The 23,787-nt window shown below is 41.5% G+C and overlaps 1 protein-coding gene across 2 annotated transcripts in view; it reads left to right on the plus strand.

The window, feature by feature from the left end:
- LOC139267377 (uncharacterized) overlaps positions 1-23,787 on the plus strand; it is a 290,673-nt gene that overhangs the window by 235,526 nt on the left and 31,360 nt on the right. For both annotated transcript variants that reach the window (XM_070885623.1, XM_070885624.1), the window contains 5 exons: positions 478-604; positions 2,692-2,727; positions 3,997-4,145; positions 10,450-10,576; positions 11,521-11,666. In XM_070885623.1, coding sequence (XP_070741724.1) covers positions 478-604; positions 2,692-2,727; positions 3,997-4,145; positions 10,450-10,576; positions 11,521-11,666 — 585 coding nt within the window. The remainder of the gene's footprint in view (positions 1-477; positions 605-2,691; positions 2,728-3,996; positions 4,146-10,449; positions 10,577-11,520; positions 11,667-23,787) is intronic.

Raw genomic sequence — 23,787 nt, forward strand, 5'->3', positions numbered from 1 at the left:
TCGTGCTAGTTTTCTTTCATCATCTATTTTCGCTCTCTTTATTGTGTTTTTCGGCATTCTTTGCTGGCTTTTAAAAGTTTCCCAATCCTTTGGCCTCCCACTAGTCTTAGCCACATTGTATGCCCTTGTTTTCAATTTGATACCTCCCTGACCCTTGCCTTTGTTTGGGTGGATCTCTGGCTGTCCCAGCTATTTACACATTATTTTACTTTAATATCTTCCTGACTGAGGTGGTCTTTGTATAATTTAATAATTTTGTTTTTCTGTTAAGCAGTTAACAGGCCATTCAACCCATTAGCTTGCCCCTCTATCACCTTTGTTCTGATTTGATTAATATGATTATTTATCTTTGTGTTCAGTCTGATCTTCTGTGTGTTTTCAATATTTTTTGTTTCTTTCAGATTCTCAGCATTTTGAATGTTTGTTTTATTGCAAGAGCTGTAGCCTGACTCTTACTTGTTGGTATTTGTTTCCTAGTTGGCTTCTGTTTGAAGAGCCCTTCTATCAAGGAAATTCTTACATTGTGGAACCTGGTCAGTATCCTTGTCCAGAATCTTGGAATGCAATGGATCCATTCATCGGTTCGCTCAAACCATTGCAAATGGTAAAAATTTCTTTTTTGACAAGTGAGAGAGAATTCTGTCATACAGATATTTAAAATCAACACAAAATGACCAGACATGTATAAAAAAGCTGCTTTCATATGTTGCTTGGTCTGTATTGATGGTGATTTTGTTTTTTCATATTTGAGTTCAAAAGTGTATGAGATTTGTTTGACAACTGAGCTGAGACAGTCTTCTGCAGACATAAACACGTTAATATTTTAATGCAATTTGATTTCACTTGTGGTAAATCTGTCAAGAGATTGTTGGCCTGGCTATTTTACCACTCGTCCTGTGCCATTTCCTCGATGCCCCTATATACTCTGAGGCGTGACTTGTACTCGTGTTTCCCTTTGTACATGTTTGTAGAGGTTCCTTCTTATAAAATTGAATTGTGATTTCTTCTAACTTCTTCAATGTTAAGGACATACTGGAAAGAAATCTGCAGTCCATCAGACAAGTCTCAAACACCAAGATCCCTCAACCTCCTGTTCCTTCAAATATCTCTTCCATTCTTCCATAACATTTTCCACACCTTCACCATTCTCTACTTAGAAATACTTAAACATAAACTGTGTGCCTTCCCTTTGTACCATGGATTTAGAGTTTGTGGAAATCTCAGAATTATTGGGGTTCAATTTATCTGTGTCCTCCAGTAACCTGAATACTTGGGTCATATTTCTCCTGAACCTTGTTTCTAGAGTAACCAATCCCAGGTTTATTAATCTCTGCTCATGGTTCAGAAGCCCTAAGCTAGCTATCAGTTTGCTTGTCCTTTTCTTCACCATCTCCAATGCCTCGATCTACTTTGCTGCAAGTATGGTGGCCACAACTGTACTCTGTATTCCAGTTCTGGGTGTACCAGCACCTTGTGCAGATTCATTATGAATACCTGGATTTTATGCTCTACCTTTTCTTACTGTTGCCACAAACTGATTTCAGTGAGCCGTCCGCTAATAGTGACCCCCAGGTCCCTCTCCTGTATTCTGTCCTGTGGGTAAAAGCCATTTAGCTTCCTTCCCTTCTCATTTATTCACACAAAATGTCATTTGACTGTCATCAGCCCACCTTTGACTGTTCCCTATTGTTTAACCTTCACCCACCAATTTGGAGTTATCTGTAAATTTAGACAGCTTTGTTTCTGACCCAACCCCAAATCATCTATATCTGTTGTAAACAGTGCTAACCTCACCATGTTCCATGACACCTCACTAATAACTGCTTGCCATGTTGGCGGAGTTCCATTCACAATCACTCTGCTTTCTTTGTTTTACCCAATTTTCAGTTCACCTCAAAAGCATCACTCCTATTCCATGCGTTCCCACCTTGCGGACTAACCACTCGGGTGGAAAGGCATCAAAAAATTTGCTGAAATCTAAATATATCGCATCCATAGAATGTCTGTCATAGTGTTTCTGGCAAGAACTCTCTCCCATAACTCCATACAGACTCCCTCTCATCATACCTATCCAGGTAGTTCATTAACCTATCTTTCAGGAGGCCTTTTTGTATTTTACTCTCAGCAGATGTTTGGATTGCTGGTCAGTAGTTTTCTGGGCTATCTCTGTGCCCCGTTTTACAGATTGTTGTTGGGTTAAATACTCTCCAATTCTCAGGACTGATTTTGCTAGCCAATTCTGTCTTTACCCTTGTATGAAATGTATCTGGGTCAGGTGCCTTGTTTTTCTTTAACTTTCTCAGCCTATCAATCATATAAAAATATACGTTATACAAAAATTCTTCACAATTCAAAGGAAAGTAGTTGTATCTGTAACTTCCTTTTCCTCCTCCCAACTTCCCACTTGCAAACAAAAATATTGTAGTTAGACAAGGATATCTGGTCAGTATCTCTGTCTAGAAGCTTGTGATGAAATTATACCATTCTTTGGGTCACATTATTAATAGTAAAAATTCCTTTTTGAGAAATGATGGACTGTAGTTTTTTTTCACCGATTGATAACCAGTTGCATTCCCAGTGGGCTATTATTTAAGAAAATAATACATTTAGATGCTTTTTGTGCAGTAGGGTGTACTCTTGTAATTTTACTAAGAAAATGACAAATGTTCAGAAAATATGACCTTTTTTCAGGGTACATTGAAAGTGGAAGAGCTCAAAGACAACAAAGTAAGTGTGTTTCTGGTATTTCATTTCAGTAAATAAATAAAATAAAATTTATTCTGGAATAATGCTACCTTTTTTATCCTCCTTGGGTGCAACAGAATTAGTGTGTCATTTATTATTTAAACTAGGTGAGATTAGGTGTGAAGGTGGTGATTCATGTTGGGTGTGATTCCATAAGTAGCAGGGCCCCTCTAGTACATCCACCAGGCTACTTGACAATATTAGCCAGGCCCATTTCTGCTCTCCCCCTCTTGTCATGCACATGCGGACTCGGTAGAGATCAATCGAGGAGACCCTGGCCCTTGAATCCATTGCAACAACTGCTGCCAGCTGAGTACATAGCCGGGATCAAACCTTGGAATTTTGTGGTCTGTGGCTTCGTCGCCACAAGGTTCATTTTCCCAATGAGAGATTGGAATGTTGGTCAATTTTATTTTAACCTGAATGAATAAAGAATTCTTGATAGAAACACAATGTATCGTTTTTAATAGACTCTACATGACAGTATTATTAGACATGTGTACATCTGCCTTTATAAATCATGATGTTGGTCCTGCGCAATTGGATGGGATGTTTTCTGATTCATAATCAAAATCTCAAATTCTTAAGATTGCTATCTGAAACACAACTTGTAACAAAGGAACATGTACAATCAGCTCATTGTGCCTGTGCCGGCTCTTTGAAAGAGCTACCCAATGTGCCCCACTCCCTTGCTCTTTCCCCATTGCCCTGTAAATCTTTCCTTTTCAAATATTTATCCAATTCGCTATCGAAAATTACTAATGAATCTGCTTCCACCACCCTTTCAGGCAGTGAATCCTAGATCATAACAACTCGCTGTTTTTTTTAAATCCCCTCGTCTCTCCTCCCCTCACACACATTCAGTGTGCACTATTGCTAGGAACCTGCAAATGCCTCCTCTGCATCCATCGGTGTGTGTGTGTTTTTTTTACATTATGGATATCTGGGGTGATTGTAAAACAATAATTGAGGTTGAAGTAATACATGGTTTGAGTTAAGATGGAGCTAATAGTAATCTGAAGCTCAAAGTTAGATAATGTGAAATTGTCCACTGTAAGTTAAATAGAGTGGCTCCTGATCAGTTTTTGGCTGCTGCTAATGTTCTGGGAATTGATGTGTGAAGTGAGGGTAGCATTATTGATGTTTTCTGATTATGTTTCAATGCTCAGGAAATGCCAATTGAGATATAAGAATGAATGTTTTTCTTCATTCACCCATTCAAACACTTGCCATTGTTAACTTGCATTACAGATTATTGTGTATGAAAAGCCTTTCTTTGAAGGCGAACAGCTGGAACTTAAAACAGATGTATTCAGCTTCATTGAAGGAGATGAAGAATCAGCTTTTTGCCATACTTATCCATTTGCAAATATTGGCTCGATGAAAGTTTTAGGAGGATTGTAAGTTGTATTTACCTACTGACAAATATTTTTTTTTTTGTCGTGGCTTGCAGATTGCTTTGGAAGAACTAGCAGAGCTAGTTAAACCATAATTATGGAAATTCTGCAGCTGTTCATTATCCATAATTTGGTACAAACTTTGCAACAGGTGCATCGCTTCATTCATGAATGCATAAGTAAGAGTGCTAAATTTCCCAAGAGCCCCCTCTTAATATAGCCTCATTGGCCAACTAAAAGAAGATTTGAAATGTAGTGGAATCTGCTGATTGCATAGATGGTCTGGAGTGAGTAATAAGTCTGTTCATGGAATTGAGAAGAAAATGAAGCTCTAGTGGTTATGGCCATCACCTGAAACACTAGATTAATTTACATCCACTGACACACTTTTTTAAAAAAAAAGCACAACTGGCTTAATGAGAGAACTGCTATGACAATTAAGAGTGATGCTGACATTACACCAAAGCCTGAAAATGCTGGCATAAGGCTTTAATAGAATTATTTAGCAGCTGAAGAGCAAATTAAGCCTGTGGAGACTATTGTACACATGCCAAGTTTCTGAAGAATGAACTGTTGCCGACGCCACAAAGGTCGGATAACTTGCATTCGATGGTGTCAATGTTATGAGAAAAGGTTGTCTGTGGTTGAAGGGATTGTATGACGGTAAAAGAGCTTTAAATATCCCACACGATATCTCGAACGTGGCAGCTCTAACTGGTCCCTCAGTGTTTTTAAGTCACTTCCCAACTGTTTACAATGGAGCCAATCCTGCAGGATTCCCATAATTCACGTCACCAGAGTGGCATCAGGACATTTTTCATGTGTGGAATAAACGTTCAGATAGAGTTGTAGCAAAATTTTGGAGAAATTTAAGTAACAATTGGATGCTATAATGGGAGGGGACAATGTTACAATTTTGCTGAATGGCTGTATTAAGATGGGTCAAATGGCCTTCCTCACCCATAATTATTGGGCGGGCGTGTTATTTTTAATTATGCCCTGTTTGCCTTCTGGGAATTAACTGGTCATTGTGCTCTGATGCAGCACTCCACAAACCTGAAATTCAGACTAAATAATGCTGTCACTTAAATTATGCATAACCTTCATTATGACGTTCATGTTTTTAAAATTTTTCCTTCAAGCTTGTTTAACTGGCAAATCCAGAAAATTATAGGGCCTGTAAACAGGTCATTCAAGAAGGGAAGTGCTAGCTGCTTGCATATTTCAAGCTCTAGGTTAAGGAGTTGCTTTTTCAGACTATTGAGCTGAGTAAATTGGTGCAAATGGTCTCTCTCTGTTTTTGTCATCTGTGTGTTGCTGGTTCTCTGTGTGTCTCTCCTCTTCTGCTTATTTCTCTTTTTCTTTCTCTTTGCTTCTTTCTTTGTCGCCTTTTGCTTGTCTCTGTTTTTCTTTTCTTTTCAGATAGGGAAGGGAACCTCCAAGGACGGTAGGCCACATTTTCCACCAGCATGTGCAGGGTGCCAATTGGGCAGGGCAAGGAGCTGGTCATAGTTTCACATGGAAAGTGAGAGTGCTGGTCAGGCAGGTAGGGAAGTTTCAGATGACCACAGACACACTGACCAAAAGAAAGATCCTGCCAGAGTCACAAGCTATGAGGTATCCAATGTTAGAAGATAGACAGGCCTGGAGGGAAAGTGGGTAGAAGGGGGAGAGGCGTGAAGTTTTAAATAAAGTAAAACAGATAGTGAACGAGAGTCAAGTTTAAATAAATGGAAGCCCTATGAGACTTTAAATAAACTTGAAGAACTTAAATATACGTGCAGCGATATAAGAACATAAGAAAATAAATAGGAGCAGGAGTAGGCCATTTGCCCCTCGAGCCTGCTCTGCCGTTTAATAAGTTCATGGCTGATCTGATCTTGGGCTCAGCTGCACTTCCCTGCCTGCTCCCCATAACCCTCGCCTCCCTTTATCGCTCAAAAATCTGTCTATCTCCACCTTAATTGGAGAAAGATTGCAAAGTGTCGCAGTACAGCGGGCCTGGGGTTACTTGTGCATGAAACACAAAAGGATAGTATGCAGGTACAGCAAGTGATCAGGAAGGCCAATGGTATCTTGGCCTTTATTGCAAAGTGGACGGAGTATAAAAGCAGGAAAGTCTTGCTACAGCTATACAGGGGTTGGTGAGGCCACACCTGGAATACTGCGTGCAGTTTTGGTTTCCATATTTACGAAAGGATATACTTGCTTTTGAGGCAGTTCAGAGAAGGTTCACTCGGTTGATTCCGGGAATGAGAGGTTTGACTTATGAGGAAAGGTTGAGTAGGTTGGGCCTCCACTCATTGGAATTCAGAAGAATGAGAGGTGATCTTATCAAAACATATGACTGATGGGGGAGACTAGAACTACAGGGCATGATCTTAGAATAAGGGGCCGCCCATTTAAAACTGAGATGAGGAGAAATTTATTCTGAGGGTTGTTAATCTGTGGAATCCGCTGCCTCAGAGAGGTGTGGAAGCTGGGACATAGTCTATTTCTGTCTTAAATTTATTCAGTCTTAAGGGGATAAGGGGTTATGGGGAGCGAGCGGGGAAGTGGAACTGAGTCCATGATCAGATCAGCCATGATCTTATTAAATGGCAGAGCAGGCTCGAGGGGCAAATGGCCTACTGCTCCTATTTCTTATGTTCTCATGTTAAATATATTCAATGACTCAGCCTCCACAGCTCTCTGGGGCAGAGAGTTCCACAGATTTACAACCCTCTGAGAAGAAATTCAATTTTAAATGGACGAACCCTTAGTCTTAAACTATGCCCCCTAGTTCTAGATTCCCTCACGAGTGGAAACACCCTCTCTGCATCTACCTTGTCGAGCCACTAAAATCACCTAAACTCCAATGATTATAGGCTCAACCTGTTCAACCTTTCTTCATGAGTCAACCCCATTGTCTCAGGAATCAACCTCGTGAACCTTCTCTGAACTGCCTCCAATGCAAGTATATTCTTCCTTAAACACGGAAACCAAAACTGTACGCAGTACTCTCGGTGTGGTCTCACCAATACCCTGTACAGTTGTAGCAGGACTTCCCTGCTTTGATACTCGATCCCCCTTGCAATAAAGGCCAACATTCCATTTGCCTTCCTGATTACTTGCTGTACCTGCATATTAACTTTATGTTTCATACACAAGGACCCCCAGGTCCCTCTGTACTGCAGCATTTTGTAATCTCTCTCGATTTAAATAATTTGCTTTTTTATTTTTCCTCATATTATACTTTGTCTGCCAAATGTTTGCTCACTCATTTAGTTTGTCTATATCCCTTTGCAGATTGATTGTATCCTCCTCACAATTTGCATTCCCACCCATCTTTGTATCATCAGCAAACTTGGCTACATTACATTCGGTCCCTTCATCTAAGTTATTAATATAGATTGTAAATAGTTGAGGCCCAGCACTGATCCCTGAGGCACCCCACTAGTTACCGCTTGCGAACCGGAAAATGACTCATTTATCCCGATTCTCTGTTTTCTGACAGTTAGGCAATCCTCTATCCATACTACTATGTTACCCACAACATCGTGAGCTCTTATTTTGTCCAGTAATCTTTTATGTAGCACCTTATCGAATGCCTTCTGGAAATCCAAATACACCACATCCACTGGTTCCCCCTTATCCACCCTGCTCGTTACATCTTAAAAGAACTCCAGCAAATTTGTCAAGCATGATTTCCCTTTCATAAAACCATGCTGACTCTACTTGACTGCATTATGATTTTTCAAATGTCCCGCTATTGCTTCCTTAATAATGGACTGCAGCATTTTTCCAATGACAGATGTTAGGCTAACTGGTCTTATAGTTTCCTGCTTTCTGTCTCCCTCCTTTGTTACATTTGCAGTTTTCCAATCCGCTGGGACTTGAATAACCAGACTCCAGGGAATTTTTGTAGATTATAACCAGTGCAGCCACTTCTTTTAAGACCCTTGGATGCAGGCCATCCAGTCCAGGGGACGTCCATCTTTAGTTCCATTATTTTACCAAGTACTTTTTCTTTGGTGATAGTGACTGTTTTAAGTTCCCCCCTTTTGATTATCTATTATTGGGATGTTCTTAGTGTTTCTAGCATGAAGACCGATTTTAAAAAAAAAAAAAAAAAAAAAAATATTTGTTCAAGCCTCTGCGATTTCCCTGTTCCCCATTATTAATTTCCCAGTCTCATCCTCGAAGGGACCAACGTTTACTTTAGCTACCCTCTTCCTTTTTATATACCTGTAGAAGCTCTTACAATCTGTTTTTATATTTCTTGCTAGTTTGCTCTCATCATCCATCTTTTTATTTTTTTAGTCATCCTTTGCTAGTTTAAAAAAATTTCCAAATCCTCTGGCTTCCCACTAATCTTGGCAGCCTTGTTTTCAATTTGATACCATTCTTTCATCATCATCATGGGCAGTCCCTCGAAATCGAGGAAAAATTGCTCCACTCTAAAAGTGAGTTCTTAGGTGACTGAACAGTCCAATATGGGAATTACAGTCTCTCTCAGGTCAACAGACAGTCATTGAAGGAAAGGGTGGGTGGGACTGGTTTGTCGCACGCTTCTTCCGCTGCCTGCGCTTGTTTTCTGCATGCTCTTGGCGACAAGACTCTGGTGCTCAGTGCCCTCCCGGATGCACTTCCTTCACTTAGAGCGGTTTTTGGCCAGGGACTCCCACGTGTTGGTGGGATGTTGCATTTTATCAAGGAGGCTTTGAGGGTGTCCTTGAAACGTTTCCTCTGCCCACCTTGGGCTCGCTTGCTGTGTAGGAGTTCGAAGTAGAGCGCTTGATTTGGGAGTCTTGTGTCAGGCATGCGGACAATGTGACCTGCCCAGCGGAGCTGATGAAGTGTGGTCAGTGCTTCGATGCTGGGGATGTTGGCCTAATCGAGGACGCTAATGTTGGTGCGTCTGTCCTCCCGGGGGATTTGCAGGATCTTGCGGAGACCACCTCACCATCCTTTACTTCTTTAGTTAGCCATGGATGGTTCTCCCTTCTCAAAATATTTCCTTCTCACTGGATTATATTTTTGTTGAGAGTTATGAAATATCTCCTTAAATGTCTGCGACTGCTCATCAACCGTCTTGCACTTTAATCTATTTTCCCAGTCCACTTTAGCCAACTCTGCCTTCATACTTTTGCAATCACCTTTATTTAAGATCAGGACACTGGTTTGAGACCCAACTTTCTCAACCTTCAACTGAATTTGAAATTCAACCATGCTATGATCACTCTTTCCTAGAGGATCCTTTACTATGAGATCATTAATTAATCCTGTCTCTTTACACACTACCATATCTAATATAGCCTGCTCCCTGGTTGGTTGCACAATGTACTGTTCAAGGAAACCATCCCGGGTACACTCTATGAACTCTTCCTCAAGGCTACCTTGGCCAATTTGATTTGTCCAATCAATATGAAGGTTAAGATCGCCCATGATTGTTACCATGCTTTTCTTACAAGCCTCCATTATTTCTTGATTGATACTCTGTCCAACAGTGTAGCTACTGTTAGAAGGCCGATAGACTATGCCCACCAGTGACTTCTTCCCCTTATTATTTCTTATCTCCACCCAAACTAATTCAACATCTTGATCTTCTGAGCCAATATCGTTTCTCACTAATGCACTGATCTCATCCTTTATTAACAGTGCTACCCCACCTCCTTTTCCTATCTGTCTGTCCTTCCAAATTGTCAAATTCCCCTGAATATTCAGTTCCTAGCCTTGGTCACCTTTCAACCACATCTCTGTAATATCTTAGACATTGACCTGGAATGTGGACTAGCAGTGCCACCCAGCTTTAGGAGAACTGAAAGGTAAGTATAATGGTAAGTTTACACAGAAATATCCACAGGTTACCCAGGCACAGTAAGGTGTGACAAAATCATGAGACAAGAAGAAAGTGTTCATGCTAAATGCAAGACTTTTAATATATATATTGTTTTGCATTTGTAACAAAATGTGACACTTTGGAATGCAACATATGTATGCAAGATGCAAGATTTTTTTTGTATGTGATCCAATCTAAATATATAGATACATAGATCTGAATATGCCTGTAGTAAATAATATATGCACAGATTTGACAGTGAACCCTCCTTCCTTGGTGCTTTATTGTTCCTCTTCTAATTGGCATACATTCATTTTTTTATATGGAGTCATTTTGTGGTGGTATTTACAAAAATGTCAGTTTTTACTGCTAAGCTCAGCATTTTAGCAAGTGGAGCTGTTTCACTTTGATCAGTTTTCTGCATTAATTGAACACAGTTGACTAATAAGCGATTCAGTTCAAGAATTGTGTTTTAATTTATCCTAGCTGGGTTGGTTACGAGAAGCCAGGGTTTCAAGGCCATCAGTATGTACTCGAAGAAGGAGAGTACCCAGCATGGAATGACTGGGGAGGCTACAATGAACATCTTAAATCGTTGCAGCTTATTCAAGTTGTAAGTCGCTTTTTTATTTTTGCTTAGTGCAAATCTATAATTGCAATTCAACAATTTTGATATCACGAAGTAAAATGTATTTGCATTCCTACCCCCTTCCCTTTCCCCAAAAGTGTTCAGATGATGACTTGTATAAGCATGTGGTTCCATCAGTACCAGCAAGATTCTGATACCTTTCCCATTCCTTGTGTGCCTAGACAGTGAGGGTTGCTTGTGTATTTGACTGCGTATTGGCATCGGATTTGAGCCCAATCCAATTGCCACAGATGCATTTTCCAGCAGAAGTCACTGGGTAGTGAGCTTAAATGGAACCTTGATTTGCTTTTTCCCCATTTCCCCGCCCCCGCACCCCCCCCCCCCAAAAAAAAACCCCAGCCTAGATATGCCAAGGTCAATTATATTTCATTGCCACTGCCATCGTGGCAATTTCTGCATTACCCAAGGATCAAATCTGAAACTGAGCTAACCTGTGACTGTACCGTACTATACAGTACATTTATACACTGAGCTAAGCGATCCAGCTTTAGTGGCAACATCTCTGGTACTGCTGTTCCGGAGATAGTCGTTTAAGAACTGATGACTCAGTTGTATATCTGATGTTGTGAGAGGGTGACCCATGGAGTGAACAATTCCTGTCTGAACCGTTAATCAAACCGTGGATTTGGAATGTACTATTATCTTTTCACTCCATAATTCAACAAAAAAGGATGCACATACACACACATCATTATATATTTATATAACATTTAAAAAAATCCATATTGGTAAAGTGGTAGTTGAATTTTTTTGGGGTCTCTTTGCAAAGATTGGAAAAATTAAGTTATTTTTCTTTCTTGCTTTCTTGAGTTTTATCTTTTACCTAATATGGAATGATTTTCTTTTGGACGAACACTATACATTTGTCAAACAATGTACTATAATTTGTGTTCTTTTTTAATACACAGAACCTGTCAATCCCAATCATGATCATGTACAGTGAAACAAACTTTTGTGAGAAAAGTGGAAATATTCAAGTAGTCGGGCCTCTGCCAGACTTGGAAGACACTGATTATGGATTGAGGACAATGTCTATCAATGTGCTCAGTGGAACGTAAGTCCAGTTTAAATAAATTTAAAATAATAGTTGAAAGTTCAACTGTTTTTCACAAAAAAATTTAAGCTGCTTAAAAATTTCTGGCATTTTAGTTCAGTCGTCGTCGTCGTCGTCATCATCATAGGCAGTCCCTCGGAGTCGAGGAAGACTTGGTTCCACTCTTAAAATGAGTCCTTAGGTGGCTGAACAGTCCAATACGAGAACCACAGTCCCTGTCACAGGTGGGACAGATAGTCGTTGAGGGAAGGGGTGGGTGGGGCTGATTTGCCGCACACTCTTTCCGCTGCCTGCGCTTGATTTCTGCATGCTCGCGGCGATGAAACTCGAGGTGCTCAGTGCCCTCCTGGATGCACTTCCTCCACTTAGGGCGGTCTTTGGCCAGGGACTCCCAGGTGTCAGTGGGGATGTCGCACTTTATCAGGGAGGCTTTGAGGGTGTTCAAACTTTTTAGTTTAGTAACTTCAGTATGGTGAGGATTTAAGCATGTTCGAATTATTGGCCTATATAGATCCTGTACTCTCAGCGAGGAGCGAAACACACAGGGAAGCCCTATCTACATTACAACAGTGACTAGATTTCAAAAATACTTCATTGGATGTAAAGTGCTTGGGGTGGGGGGGGCGACCCGAGGTCGTGAAAGGTGCTACGTAAGTGCAAGTCTGTCTTTCTTTACTGAAATAGCTCAGTCCACTAACAAACCACAGAATCATGCAAACTTCAGCACAGAAAGAAGCAATTAGGCCCAGTTCCGGAGTTCAATTTAACTGCATAGAATTAGATTGTTACTTATTGTCTATTAGCAGAAATGTGTACTAAAGTTCTCGGGTGATACTTCACATTTTGACTTAGAGTGCATAAGTTTGAATTCCTGGATGAGTTTTACCAGCCACAGACATTAATGGATGAGAAGTAAAATTGACTGGAGAAGAATGCACATCTGAGCACTTGTATGCCGTCGTCGTTTTCTTAGGCAGTCACTCAGAGTCAAGGATGTCTTGCTTCCACACTAATGAGTTCTCAGGTGGCTGAGTCCAATGCGGAACCCACAGGTGGGGCAGGTGGTGTTTGAAGGGGTGGGTGGGTGAGGTGCTTGGGTTGTCGTGCGCTCCTTCCGCTGTTTGCGCCTGGCTTCCGCTTGCTCCCGGCGAAGAGACTCTGTGTTCGTGCCTTCCAGATGCCATTGTTTCCAATTAGAAATGGTATCCAAGATTTTTCTAAAGATATATATTTTTTTAAACTTAAAATATATATATATATCTTCTAGTATTTTATTTGTGTTTCTTTTTACTACTTGGATGCAATTTGTAAGCTAATAAGGCCAAGAAAGGGCAAATGCTGGTATCAGCTCTGTAGCTTGGTATCTACAAATGCATGGAAATTAGATCAAGTGCTGAATGTTTGGGCTCGGATTGTGGCAAAGCATATAATCAATTATCTCCCTGGTGGTTTTAAAAGCGAAAAGAGGTGTGATTGGATGCTTTGTATTTTGCAGAAAATAGGTTGACCAGTAGAGAAATATTCCTCATTAGAATACCCTCAAAGGGCCTTCACTGCAACACCAATTTTAAATTTTAAATTTTGAACATAATGAAATTGTAAACTCAATTAAACTTAGGGTACAGTATACATCCGTAATAAAGCTATCAAACACTAATTTAGTTATTGACCCAGTTCAACTTTCTCTCTCTGCAAACTAACATAAATTATCCATCTACATCTGTGTTGTTCAACATGTTAGCCACGTGTAGGGAATTGCATTTCGGATTAGTAAATAACAAATGAATAATGGACACCATCAATATTCATATTGGCACGGCATATACATGCTTGTGCATTTCTTGGTAAAATGGTAAGGTGCAAAGTATGTGAGTGCTTCAATTCTTGGGTTACTGAGCGGTAGTAGATGTTAAGTAAATATACAGATGCGATGTACATTTACCTGTATTGTGTGTGTATGTAAGGCATTAGCTACTAAAGTTAGTCCAAATGGTTTACACTTTGGCGTCATAGCCACACCTGCAGCTAGTCAGCAATTTCCATTGAACAGCACTGATTTATGTCGGCCCGATCTGGCACCATGTTCTAGATTGTATACATAGTGTGATCTTATCTCAGACTGCACAAATCCAATTGTGTGTCCTCAAATATAATGCCCTGTAATTTCCACATGTATGAAGCAACTGAACCATCCATAACCACATTGTAGTTAATCAGTTGATTATTTTCTTAATGTGAGAATATCCAGTCTCTTTCCCACATGTGGAAAAAGGTCAAGCAGGAGAGGAAATAGTGAATCTGTTTCTAGGGTTATGCGGAGCGGGCGGGTAAGTGGAGCTGAGTCCACAGCCAGATCAGCCATGATTTTTTTGAATGGCGGAGCAGGCTCGAGGGGCTAGATGGCTTACTCCTGTTCCTAATTCTTATGTTCTTATGTTATGTTCTTATGTAATTGATGCTATAAAAAGCATAATTCATCATTTATTATCAGTGTTTGAGACTGCAAAGATTGTTAGCCAGTGTACATGGAGCTTTACTTTGCCTCTGGCCTACGGTATATTTGACCTAGGAATTCTTGATGCTAACAAATACTATTTTGTTCATCAGGATGGACATTTCCCCCCCGCCCCCACCACCCGCGTTGTGGAGGGAGGAGAATTGACACAAACAAAATATTGATGTTACCATGTGCTATTAAAAATACAATTGTTTTGGTCAGGTTACTCTTGCAGGACATTGTTGTTTCATTGCAATATGTCGTCAATGGGTTGTAATCATTGGATTTGTGCCTGTGCTGTCACTATATTCTAAGTTCCTGATTGCAGTTGGGACATCATAGGGGAGAATGGAAGGCTGCTGCTTAACCTTGGAGTAATCGGAAGATGAGTTAACCTGGGACATCTCGTGCATTTCCTAATAGCAAGTTACAGGATAGATTGGCAGAAGCAAGGAACCACATTATTCATCATCTTGGTTAGAAATCAATGTCGGAAGTGCAGAATTATTCTGACGGGTCCTGGCAATTATACTCTCTTTGGGAATTGAGTGATACAGCAAATTGCCACAATGCCCTTTCATTTCTGGGGATGGGTTTCAATCCTAGACTGCAAACGTCCTCTGAAATGGACTTTGGTAGTTTCAACTCAAATCCTTGTTGGCTTCAGTCCACAGCACAAAACTGACCACAAATCCATAGGGGATCACCAGATTCCCTACTTGCCAAGAAAGTATGCCTATTGCAGGCATCAAAGCTATATCAACCTCACTGAAGGGACTATGGCCTAGAAATTGGAGATTGCTTACAAACCTGCTAGTGCCACCACAGGCCGGAGTTAATGGCCGCCGAAATTGATGGCGCTGGCAGGACCAGTAAATTGGTGCTGGTTGCTAATTAACATTAGTCCAGCGCTAAACTTGCCGTGCAAGGCTGTTTTCGGGCATTGTTTCCAGCAGGAGGACCAATGTAGCATGATTGTCGTGCCATTGCAGCAAGAACGCCCTTCTGTTAAAGCAAGGCTGTCATTTCAGAAAGCAGTTTGGTCTTTTCAAGGAGAACTGCCTTCTAAAATGAAAAAAAAAATTAAAATCATTTAAAAATAGGTTGTTTTTGGTTCATGCAGCTCAACTGCCTTCTGAAAACAAAGTTAACATTAAAAAGAATTTCCAAATGGGAGTCTTCAGCTCTTAAAGCTGAATTACCTTTCACACCTTTTTAAAAAAAAAGAAATGGGAAAAGTGCTTAAAACACTAACACACATAGCTCAGCACGTCAGGGAAGGGGCACCCAGAGTCTCGCACGCAGCACTCTAGCTTTGTGTAAGGGGTCAACACTGCAAGAGAGGAGCTTTACCCACAGAGGTCAGGAGGCCCTCCGGAAAGAAGGATGTGGGACCAGGTCACTGAGGCCAGCAGTGTCGCCCCCACCACCTGGCTCCAGTGCCCAAAGAAGCATCATGACCTCAGACCAGTGGTCAAGGTCAGTGAATGCATCTTCAAAAGCCGTCTCCTACCAACTGCACCACTAGCGTTTCACAATTCTCAATGCATAACTTCCTCCGCCCCCTCCCCAATCACTCACCTACCAACGATCTGTACCAAACACAAGACATGCCTCCCATTCCTAGCTTCATGTTGCCTATCCACCCCTCCCCCCCACCCAGAGATGGTGCTAGCCATTCTTAGCAGGGGCATAGCTGAGCCCTTGGCCAATGACGGGCAGAAAGAATACAAGATGCTGGTTTCCTAATACGCTGTCCTCCTCCTCACTTGCACCTCTTTCTTTCCCACCCTCCCCTCACCACAACGCCACCCTTGTACCTTCCTCATTTCACACACCCAAAAAATTCAGCCTGCCCAGCCAGTGGTAGATCAAGAAGAGGGAGAGGAGAGTGAAGAAAAAGAAGAAACACAGTCACTCGATTTCACACTCCCAGCTCCTCAAGGTCGATCTGAGACTATTTGCAGTGTTCCCACTGATAGTCAGCAGCCTTCCACCAGCTATGCGGCAGCAACTGGGGTAGCACTATGAGACATCAGTCGGATGGGCAAAGGCACACACAAGATAGTCACTAAGGGAATGCATAAAGGTGATGAGTTAATTTCTTGATGTCATATTGGATGGATAGATGTACAAAGTTGGATTGGAAAGTTTGCTTTGTGGTGGCTTTTATTTCAGCATTGTGGCCAAAAAGACACTGATGGTCAGTAACAGAGGGAAGATAAGGTCTGGGGCAAATGTTGAAAGGGGTATTAGAGTTATGGTCACTGTTATCGCACCGGATCAAACCCAGGACTATCTGGGTTTCATCCTTCCTTTTGCTTCTATGTTTCTATGTATCCTCCTCTTTGGCTGCTTCTTCTTCTGCATCTTCCCTTTTCACCTGCGAACGGATGCTGGAAGCAGATCAGACTGCAGGTTTATCAGAGAGACAATTTGCTGAACATCCAAATTGTGAGCTTCCACAATGCCCATACATAAAGACATTTCGCTTAACCTCTTTCCACACCGTCATAGTGATAATTTACAAATTGATAACACCTCCGCACTAACTCCACAACCATTGGAATTAGTCCTTCTGGATTCATTCTATCAAAACCTCAGAATTTAAAAAATATTTATTAAATCTCTTTTTACTCTTCTCTGCTCCAGTGGCAATAGCGGCAATATCATAAGTCTCCCCTTATAAGTACAGTTTCTTATTCCTAGTATCGAGCCTACCCTCTCTGAGCCAATTGTTTCACACACAATAGAGGCAATCTTAACAATTGGCCTTGGGCCAGCTATCTGATCCCAATAGCACGAGGGCCTGATCGCTTTAACATGCCACAGGTGAACCTCCCGGAACTTATCTGCCGGCGAGGCAGGTGGCCCGAAATTCTTTTTTTTTTTTCGTGGATGAGCTGCCTTTGGAGGCACAGCAAGCTCCAAATATCTAGATGGGGCCCAAGCAGACTTGATCGGTGAAATGATCTGTTTCTATGCTGCAACATTCTATGATTCTATGATTCTGTAAGTTGACAAAGACCATAAAGATGCTGATGTGGGAAGCTCATGCTGGTGCCGCAGGGAGTCTTGATCTGAGCTTGTTGAGGAATAGTGTTGGGACCGAGCAAAGCGAATCTGAGTCATCCTGCAACTATATAGAATATCCCAGTTAATCCCCCCCGCCTTTCCTCCCCCTTGGATCATGTTTATAGTAGCAATGGCATTCTCAATTAAATTCCCCTTGCAACATAGAAAATAGGTGCAGGAGTAGGCCATTCGGCCCTTCGAGCCTGCACCGCCATTCAATGAGTTCATGGCTGAACATGCAACTTCAGTACCCCATTCCTGCTTTCTCACCATACCCCTTGATCCCCCTAGTAGTAAGGACTAAATCTAATGTCTTTTTGAATATATTTAGTGAATTGGCCTCAACAACTTTCTGTGGTAGAGAATTCCACAGGTTCACCACTCTCTGGGTGAAGAAGTTTCTCCTCATCTCGGTCCTAAATGGCTTATCCCTTATCCTTCGACTGTGACCCCTGGTTCTGGACTTCCCCAACATTGGGAACATTCTTACTGCATCTAACTTGCCAAAATCGTCAGAATTTTAAACGTTTCTATGAGATCCCCTCTCATTCTTCTGAGCTCCAGTGAATACAAGCCCAGTTGATCCGGTCTTTCTTGATATGTTAGTCCCGCCATCCTGGGAATCAGTCTGGTGAACCTTCGCTGCACTCCCTCAAATAGCAAGAATGTCCTTCCTCAAGTTAGATCAAAACTGTACACAATACTCCAGGCCCTCACCAAGGCCCTGTACAACTGTAGTAACACCTCCCTGCCCCTGTACTCAAATCCCCTCGCTATGAAGACCAACATGCCATTTGCTTTCTTAACCGCCTGCTGTACCTACATGCCAACCTTCAATGACTGATGTACCACCTCCCCATTTCCTAATCTGTCACCATTCAGATAATCGTCTGTCTCAAGGTGGGTGGGTATTCTTTATGATTGTCCTCACACTACAATATTTGAAAATGGAAGCAAGGAAGTATTTAAGAAAGGACCTTCAACACTGTCACAAACAATCCAAAGAGTGTGATTTTTCCGATGTTGTTTTTATGTAGTGTAAACCTGAAAGGCAGTTTGAAGTCGTTATCTATATAATTCGGGGAGATATTGTTAATTGTCAGAAATGGGTGCGGCAGAGAAGATGACAAGGCTGTTGAGAGTAATTACTACCATTTGATTTTGTTTTTAAAATCTTTAGGGAGGGGAAAAAACAAATAATATAAAAGTAGATTCAGTTAGTCATGAATTGCTTTGTACAGAAAATGGCAATTTGCTGCTCCAAATGATTTTATGCATGTCTGTGTGTAGTGGAAAAATATCTTTCGGTAAATACCTGAAATTAGAGTCTTGGATGCATTTCAAGTAGCTCTAGAAATCACATCCATTAGGTGCGGTCTTGTTGCACAACTAATGGGTTACCGTCAGTACATTTTAGAAAGGTTGCTTGGTTTGATTTTAACAATTAGACACGAGTGTAGGTGGATCAGTTAATTGAAGTAGAAATCATTCAAAGAGTAACCTATTTGGAAAAGTAAATTTGTTAGTGCTAAGTGCTTCAAACACGTTAATTGACGCTCAGAGGCATCAGAACCAGTAACACATTTAAGGGGTTAGGATCACTTGAACTGAGTCTCAGTGAAATTTAAGCAATATAAAAAGTAATCTGACTGCTGAGTGTATTACAGTTTTAAACACTTCCTCAAATGTAGCTTATATAATTAGTGGATCTCCAATGGTGTTTTACATTGTGAGTTGGAGGTTACTTTGCAGGCGCTGGAGCTATCAGTCTAAAAACATGAGATAAGAAGATAAGAACATAAGAAGCAAGAGTAGGCCATTTGGCCCCTTGAGCCTGCTCCGCCGTTCAATAAGATCATGGCTGATCTGATCCTGGCCTCAACTCCACTTCCTCGCCTGCTACCCATAACCCTTGTCTTAGTGAAGACAAACGTAGGTCCCTTGCAGTTGGATTCAAGTGAATTTATAAGGGGAATAAAGAAATGGCAGACCAATTGAACAAATACTTCGGTTCTGTCTTCACAAAGAAAGACACAAATAACCTTCCGATTGTACTAGGGGACCGAGGGTCTAGTGAGAAGGAGGTACTGAAGGATATCCTTATTAGGTGGGAAATTGTGTTAGGGAAATTGATGGGATTGAAGGCCGATATATCCCTGGGGCCGGATAGTCTGCATCCCAGAGTACTTAAGAAAGTGACCCTAGAAATAGTGAATGCATAGGTGATCATTTTCCAACAGTCTATCGACTCTGGATCAGTTCCTATGGACTGGAGGGTAGCTAATGTAACACCACTTTTTAAAAAAGGAGGGAGTGAGAAAACAGGTAATTATAGACTGGTTAGCCTGACATCAGTAGTGGGGAAGATGTTGGAATCAATTATTAAGGATGAGATAGCAGCGCATTTGGAAAGCAGTGACAGGATCGGACCAAGTCAGCACGGATTTATGAAAGGGAAATCATGCTTGACGAATCTTCTGGAATTTTTTGAGGATGTGACCAGTAGAGTGGACAAGGGAGAACGAGTGGATGTGGTGTATTTGGACTTTCAAAAAGGCTTTTGACAAGGTCCCGCACAAGAGATTGGTGTGCAAAATCAAAGTGCATGGTATTGGGGGTAGTGCACTGACGTGGATAGAGAACTGGTTGGCAGAGAGGGAGCGGAGAGTCGGAATAAACGGGTCCTTTTCAGAATGGCAGGCAGTGACTAGTGGAGTGCCGCAGGGCTCCGTGCTGGGACCCCAGCTCTTTACAATATACGTTAACAATTTAGATGAAGGAATTGAGTGTAATATCTCCAAGTTTGCGGATGACACTAAACTGGGTGGCGGTGTGACCTGTGAGGAGGACGCTAAGAGGCTGTAGGGTGACTTGGACAGGTTAGGTGAGTGGGCAAATGCATGGCAGGTGCAGTATAATGTAGATAAATGTGAGATTATCCATTTTGGGGGCAAAAACACAAAGGCAGAATATTAACGAGACCTGGGTGTCGTGGTTCATCAGTCACTGAAAGTGGGCATGCAGGTACAGCAGGTGGTGAAGAAGGCAAATGGTATGTTGGCCTTCATAGATAGGGGATTTGAGTATAGGAGCAGGGAGGTCTTACTGCAGTTGTACAGGGCCTTGGTGAGGCCTCACCTGGAATATTGTGTACAGTTTTGGTCTCCTAATCTGAGGAAGGACATTCTTGCTATTGAGGGAGTGCAGCGAAGGTTCCCCAGACTGATTCCAGGGATGGCTGGACTGTCATATGAGGAGAGACTGGATCAACTGGGCCTTTATTCACTGGAGTTTAGAAGGATGAGAGGGGATCTCATAGAAACGTATAAGATTCTGATGGGACTGGACAGGTTAGATGTGGGAAGAATGTTCCCGATGTTGGGGAAGTCCAGAATCAGGGGACATAGTCTTAGGATAAGGGGTAGGCCATTTAGAACTAAGATGAGGAGAAACTTCTTCACTGAGTTGTTAACCTATGGAATTCCCTGCCGGAGAGAGTTGTTGATGCCAGTTCATTGGATATAAATAAGAGGGAGTTAGACATGGCCCTTACGGCTAAGGGGATCAAGGGGTATGGAGAGAAAGCAGGAAAGGGGTACTGAGGGAATGATCAGCCATGATCTTATTGAATGGCGGTGCAGGCTTGAAGGGCCGAATGGCCTACTCCTGCACCTATTTTCTATGTTTCTATGACTCGCTTATCATTCAAAAATCTGTCTTTCTCCACCTTAAATATGTTCAGCGACTCAGCTTCCACAGCTCTCTGAGGTAGAGAATTTCAAAGATTCACGACCCTCGGAGAAGAAATTCTCTTCATTTTTGTTTTGAATGGGTGACCCCTTATTCTGAAACTATGCCCCCTAGTTCTAGATTCTCCCATGAGAGGAAACATTCTCTCTGTATCTACCCTGTCAAGCCCCCTCAGAATCTTATATGTTTCAATAAGATCACCTCTCATTCTTCTAAACTCCGAGTATAGGCCCTACCTGCTCAATCTTTCTTCATATGACAACTCCTTCATCTCAAGAAGCAACCTCATGAAACTTCTCTGAACTGCCTCCAATGCAAGTGTATCCTTCCTTAAATAAGGAGACCAAAAATATACACACTACTCTAGGTGTGGTCTCACCCACCCCCCTGTACAGTTGTAGCAGGACTTTCCTACTTTTATACTCAATCCCCCATGCAATAAAGGCCAACATTCTATTTGCCTTTCTGATTATTAGCTGAACCTGCATGCTAACTTTTTGCGTTTCATGTCCAAAACCCCCCAGAATATCTCTATACTGCAGCATTTTGTAATCACTCCCCATTTAAATAATTTTGTTTTTTAATTTTTCCTACCAAAGTGGATAACCTCACACATTTTTCCATGTTATAGTCCATCTGCCAAATTTTTGCCCACTCACTGAGCCTATCTATATCCCTCTCAACTTGCTTTCCCACCTATCTTTGTATCCTCAGCAAATTTGGCTACGTTCTACTCGGTCCCTTCATCCAAGTCCTTAATATAAATTGTAAATAGTTGAGGGACCCCACTAGTTACAGTTTGCCAACCGGAAAATTACCCATTTATTCTGACTCTCTGTTTTCTGTTAGTTAGCCAATCCTCTATCCACACTAATATATTACCCCCACCCCTGTGAGCTCTTATATTGTGCAGTAACCTTTTATGTGGCACCTTATCGAATGTTTTCTGGATATCCAAATACACAACATCTACTGAATTATGCTTTTCCAAATGTTGTGCTACTGCTTCCTTAATAATGGACTCCAGCATTTTCCCAATGACAGATGTTAAGCTAACTGGTCTTTCCTGCTTTCTGTCCCCCTCCCTTCTTAAATAGGGTTGTTACATATGTAGTTTTCCAGTCTGCTGGGACCTTTCCAGAGTTCAGGGAATTTTGGTAGATTACAAACAATGCATCTACTATCTCTGCAGCCAATTCTTTTAAGACCCTAGGATGCAGGCCATCGGGTCCAGGGGACTTTTCCACCTTTAGTCCCATTAGTTTGCCTAGTACTTTATTGCTAGTGATAGTGATTGTTTTAAGTTCCCCCCTCCTGCCAATAGCTCCTTGATTATCTATTATTGGGATGTTTTAATGTCTTCTACCGTGAAGACCGATACAAAGTATTTGTTCAAAGTCTCTGCCAGTTCCCTGTTTTCCATTATTAATTCCCTAGTCTCATCCACTAAGGGACCAATGCTTACTTTAGCTACTTGCTTCCTTTTTAAATACCTGTAGAAACTCTTATTGTCTGTTTTTATTTTTTTTCTTGTTTGTTTACTTTCATATGCTTTCTTCTCTGTCTTTATCATTTCTTTAGTTGTCCTTTGCTGGTTTCTAAAGATTTCCCAATCCTTTGGCCTTCCACTGTTCTTCGCAACATTGTATGCCTTTGTTTTCAATTTGATACCATTCTTTACTTCCTTAGTTAGCCAGGGATGGTTCATCCTTCTCAGAGTCTTTGTTTCTCACTGGAATATATTTTTGCTGGGAGTTATGAAATATCTCCTTAAATGTCTGCCACTGTTTTTCTACAGTCTTACCCTTTAATATATTCCCAATCCACTTTAACCAACTCTGCCTTCATACCTTTGTAATTACCTTTATTTAAGTTCAGAACACTAGGTTGAGACCTAGCTTTCTCACTCTTAAACTGAATATGAAATTCTACCATGCTATGATCACTCTTCCCAAGAGGATCCTTCACTACGCTCATTAATTAATCCAGACTCGTTGGACATTACCAGGTCTAAAATAGTCTGCTCCCTGGTTGGTTCCACAGCGTATTGTTTCAAGCACCCATCCTGCATACACTCTATGAACTCGTCCTTAAGGCCAATTTGATTTGTCCAAGATTAAAATCGTCAATGATTATTGCCGTACCTTTCTTACAATCCTCCATTATTTCTTGACTGTGTACCCCTGCTGCCAACAGATTTAACTAGATTTCACTTTAATAAAGCTGTCCATGCAATAGCAGTTTTTTTTTTGAAGCACCAGAAGCAGTGTGGGAGGAGGACTTTGGAAGTTGGAAAGATATTGGAGGTAAGGGAGAATTGAAATGTATGTATTTAACTATAGGCTCCATGGAAGGTCTAGAGTACATAGTAAAAATAGAACTTGAGGAATGTTTTTCATCCTGGCAAATAATGGGAGAGTGAACTCCATTGGAAATAGATAAATTAACATCGAAGTAATTGACATTGAGAACCACAAGCTTCTGCTGAAGTGAGGCTGCAGCCACCAGGAGAAGTTGCTGGGAGAATGGGACAGAGGGGGAGGAGTGGGCTAGTGCACTCTCTTCACATACTATCCTGCACCAAGTCCCACTTGCCTATTACCCCTGTCATCACTGTACTGCATTGGTTTCCAGTTCCCCAGTACCATCCTATCTCAGTAACTGCTTCCAGTCCAACTCTGCCAGAATTCTCCTTTGACTCTGGCCTCATGCATGCCCCTTCCTTTGCCCCATCACTTGCAACTGTACTTTCAGCCACCAACACCCTATACTCTAATTCCCTCCATAAAACCCTCTGCC

Source organism: Pristiophorus japonicus, chromosome 7 (genome assembly GCF_044704955.1).
Source record: "Pristiophorus japonicus isolate sPriJap1 chromosome 7, sPriJap1.hap1, whole genome shotgun sequence".
Classification (NCBI taxonomy): Eukaryota; Metazoa; Chordata; class Chondrichthyes; family Pristiophoridae; genus Pristiophorus; species Pristiophorus japonicus.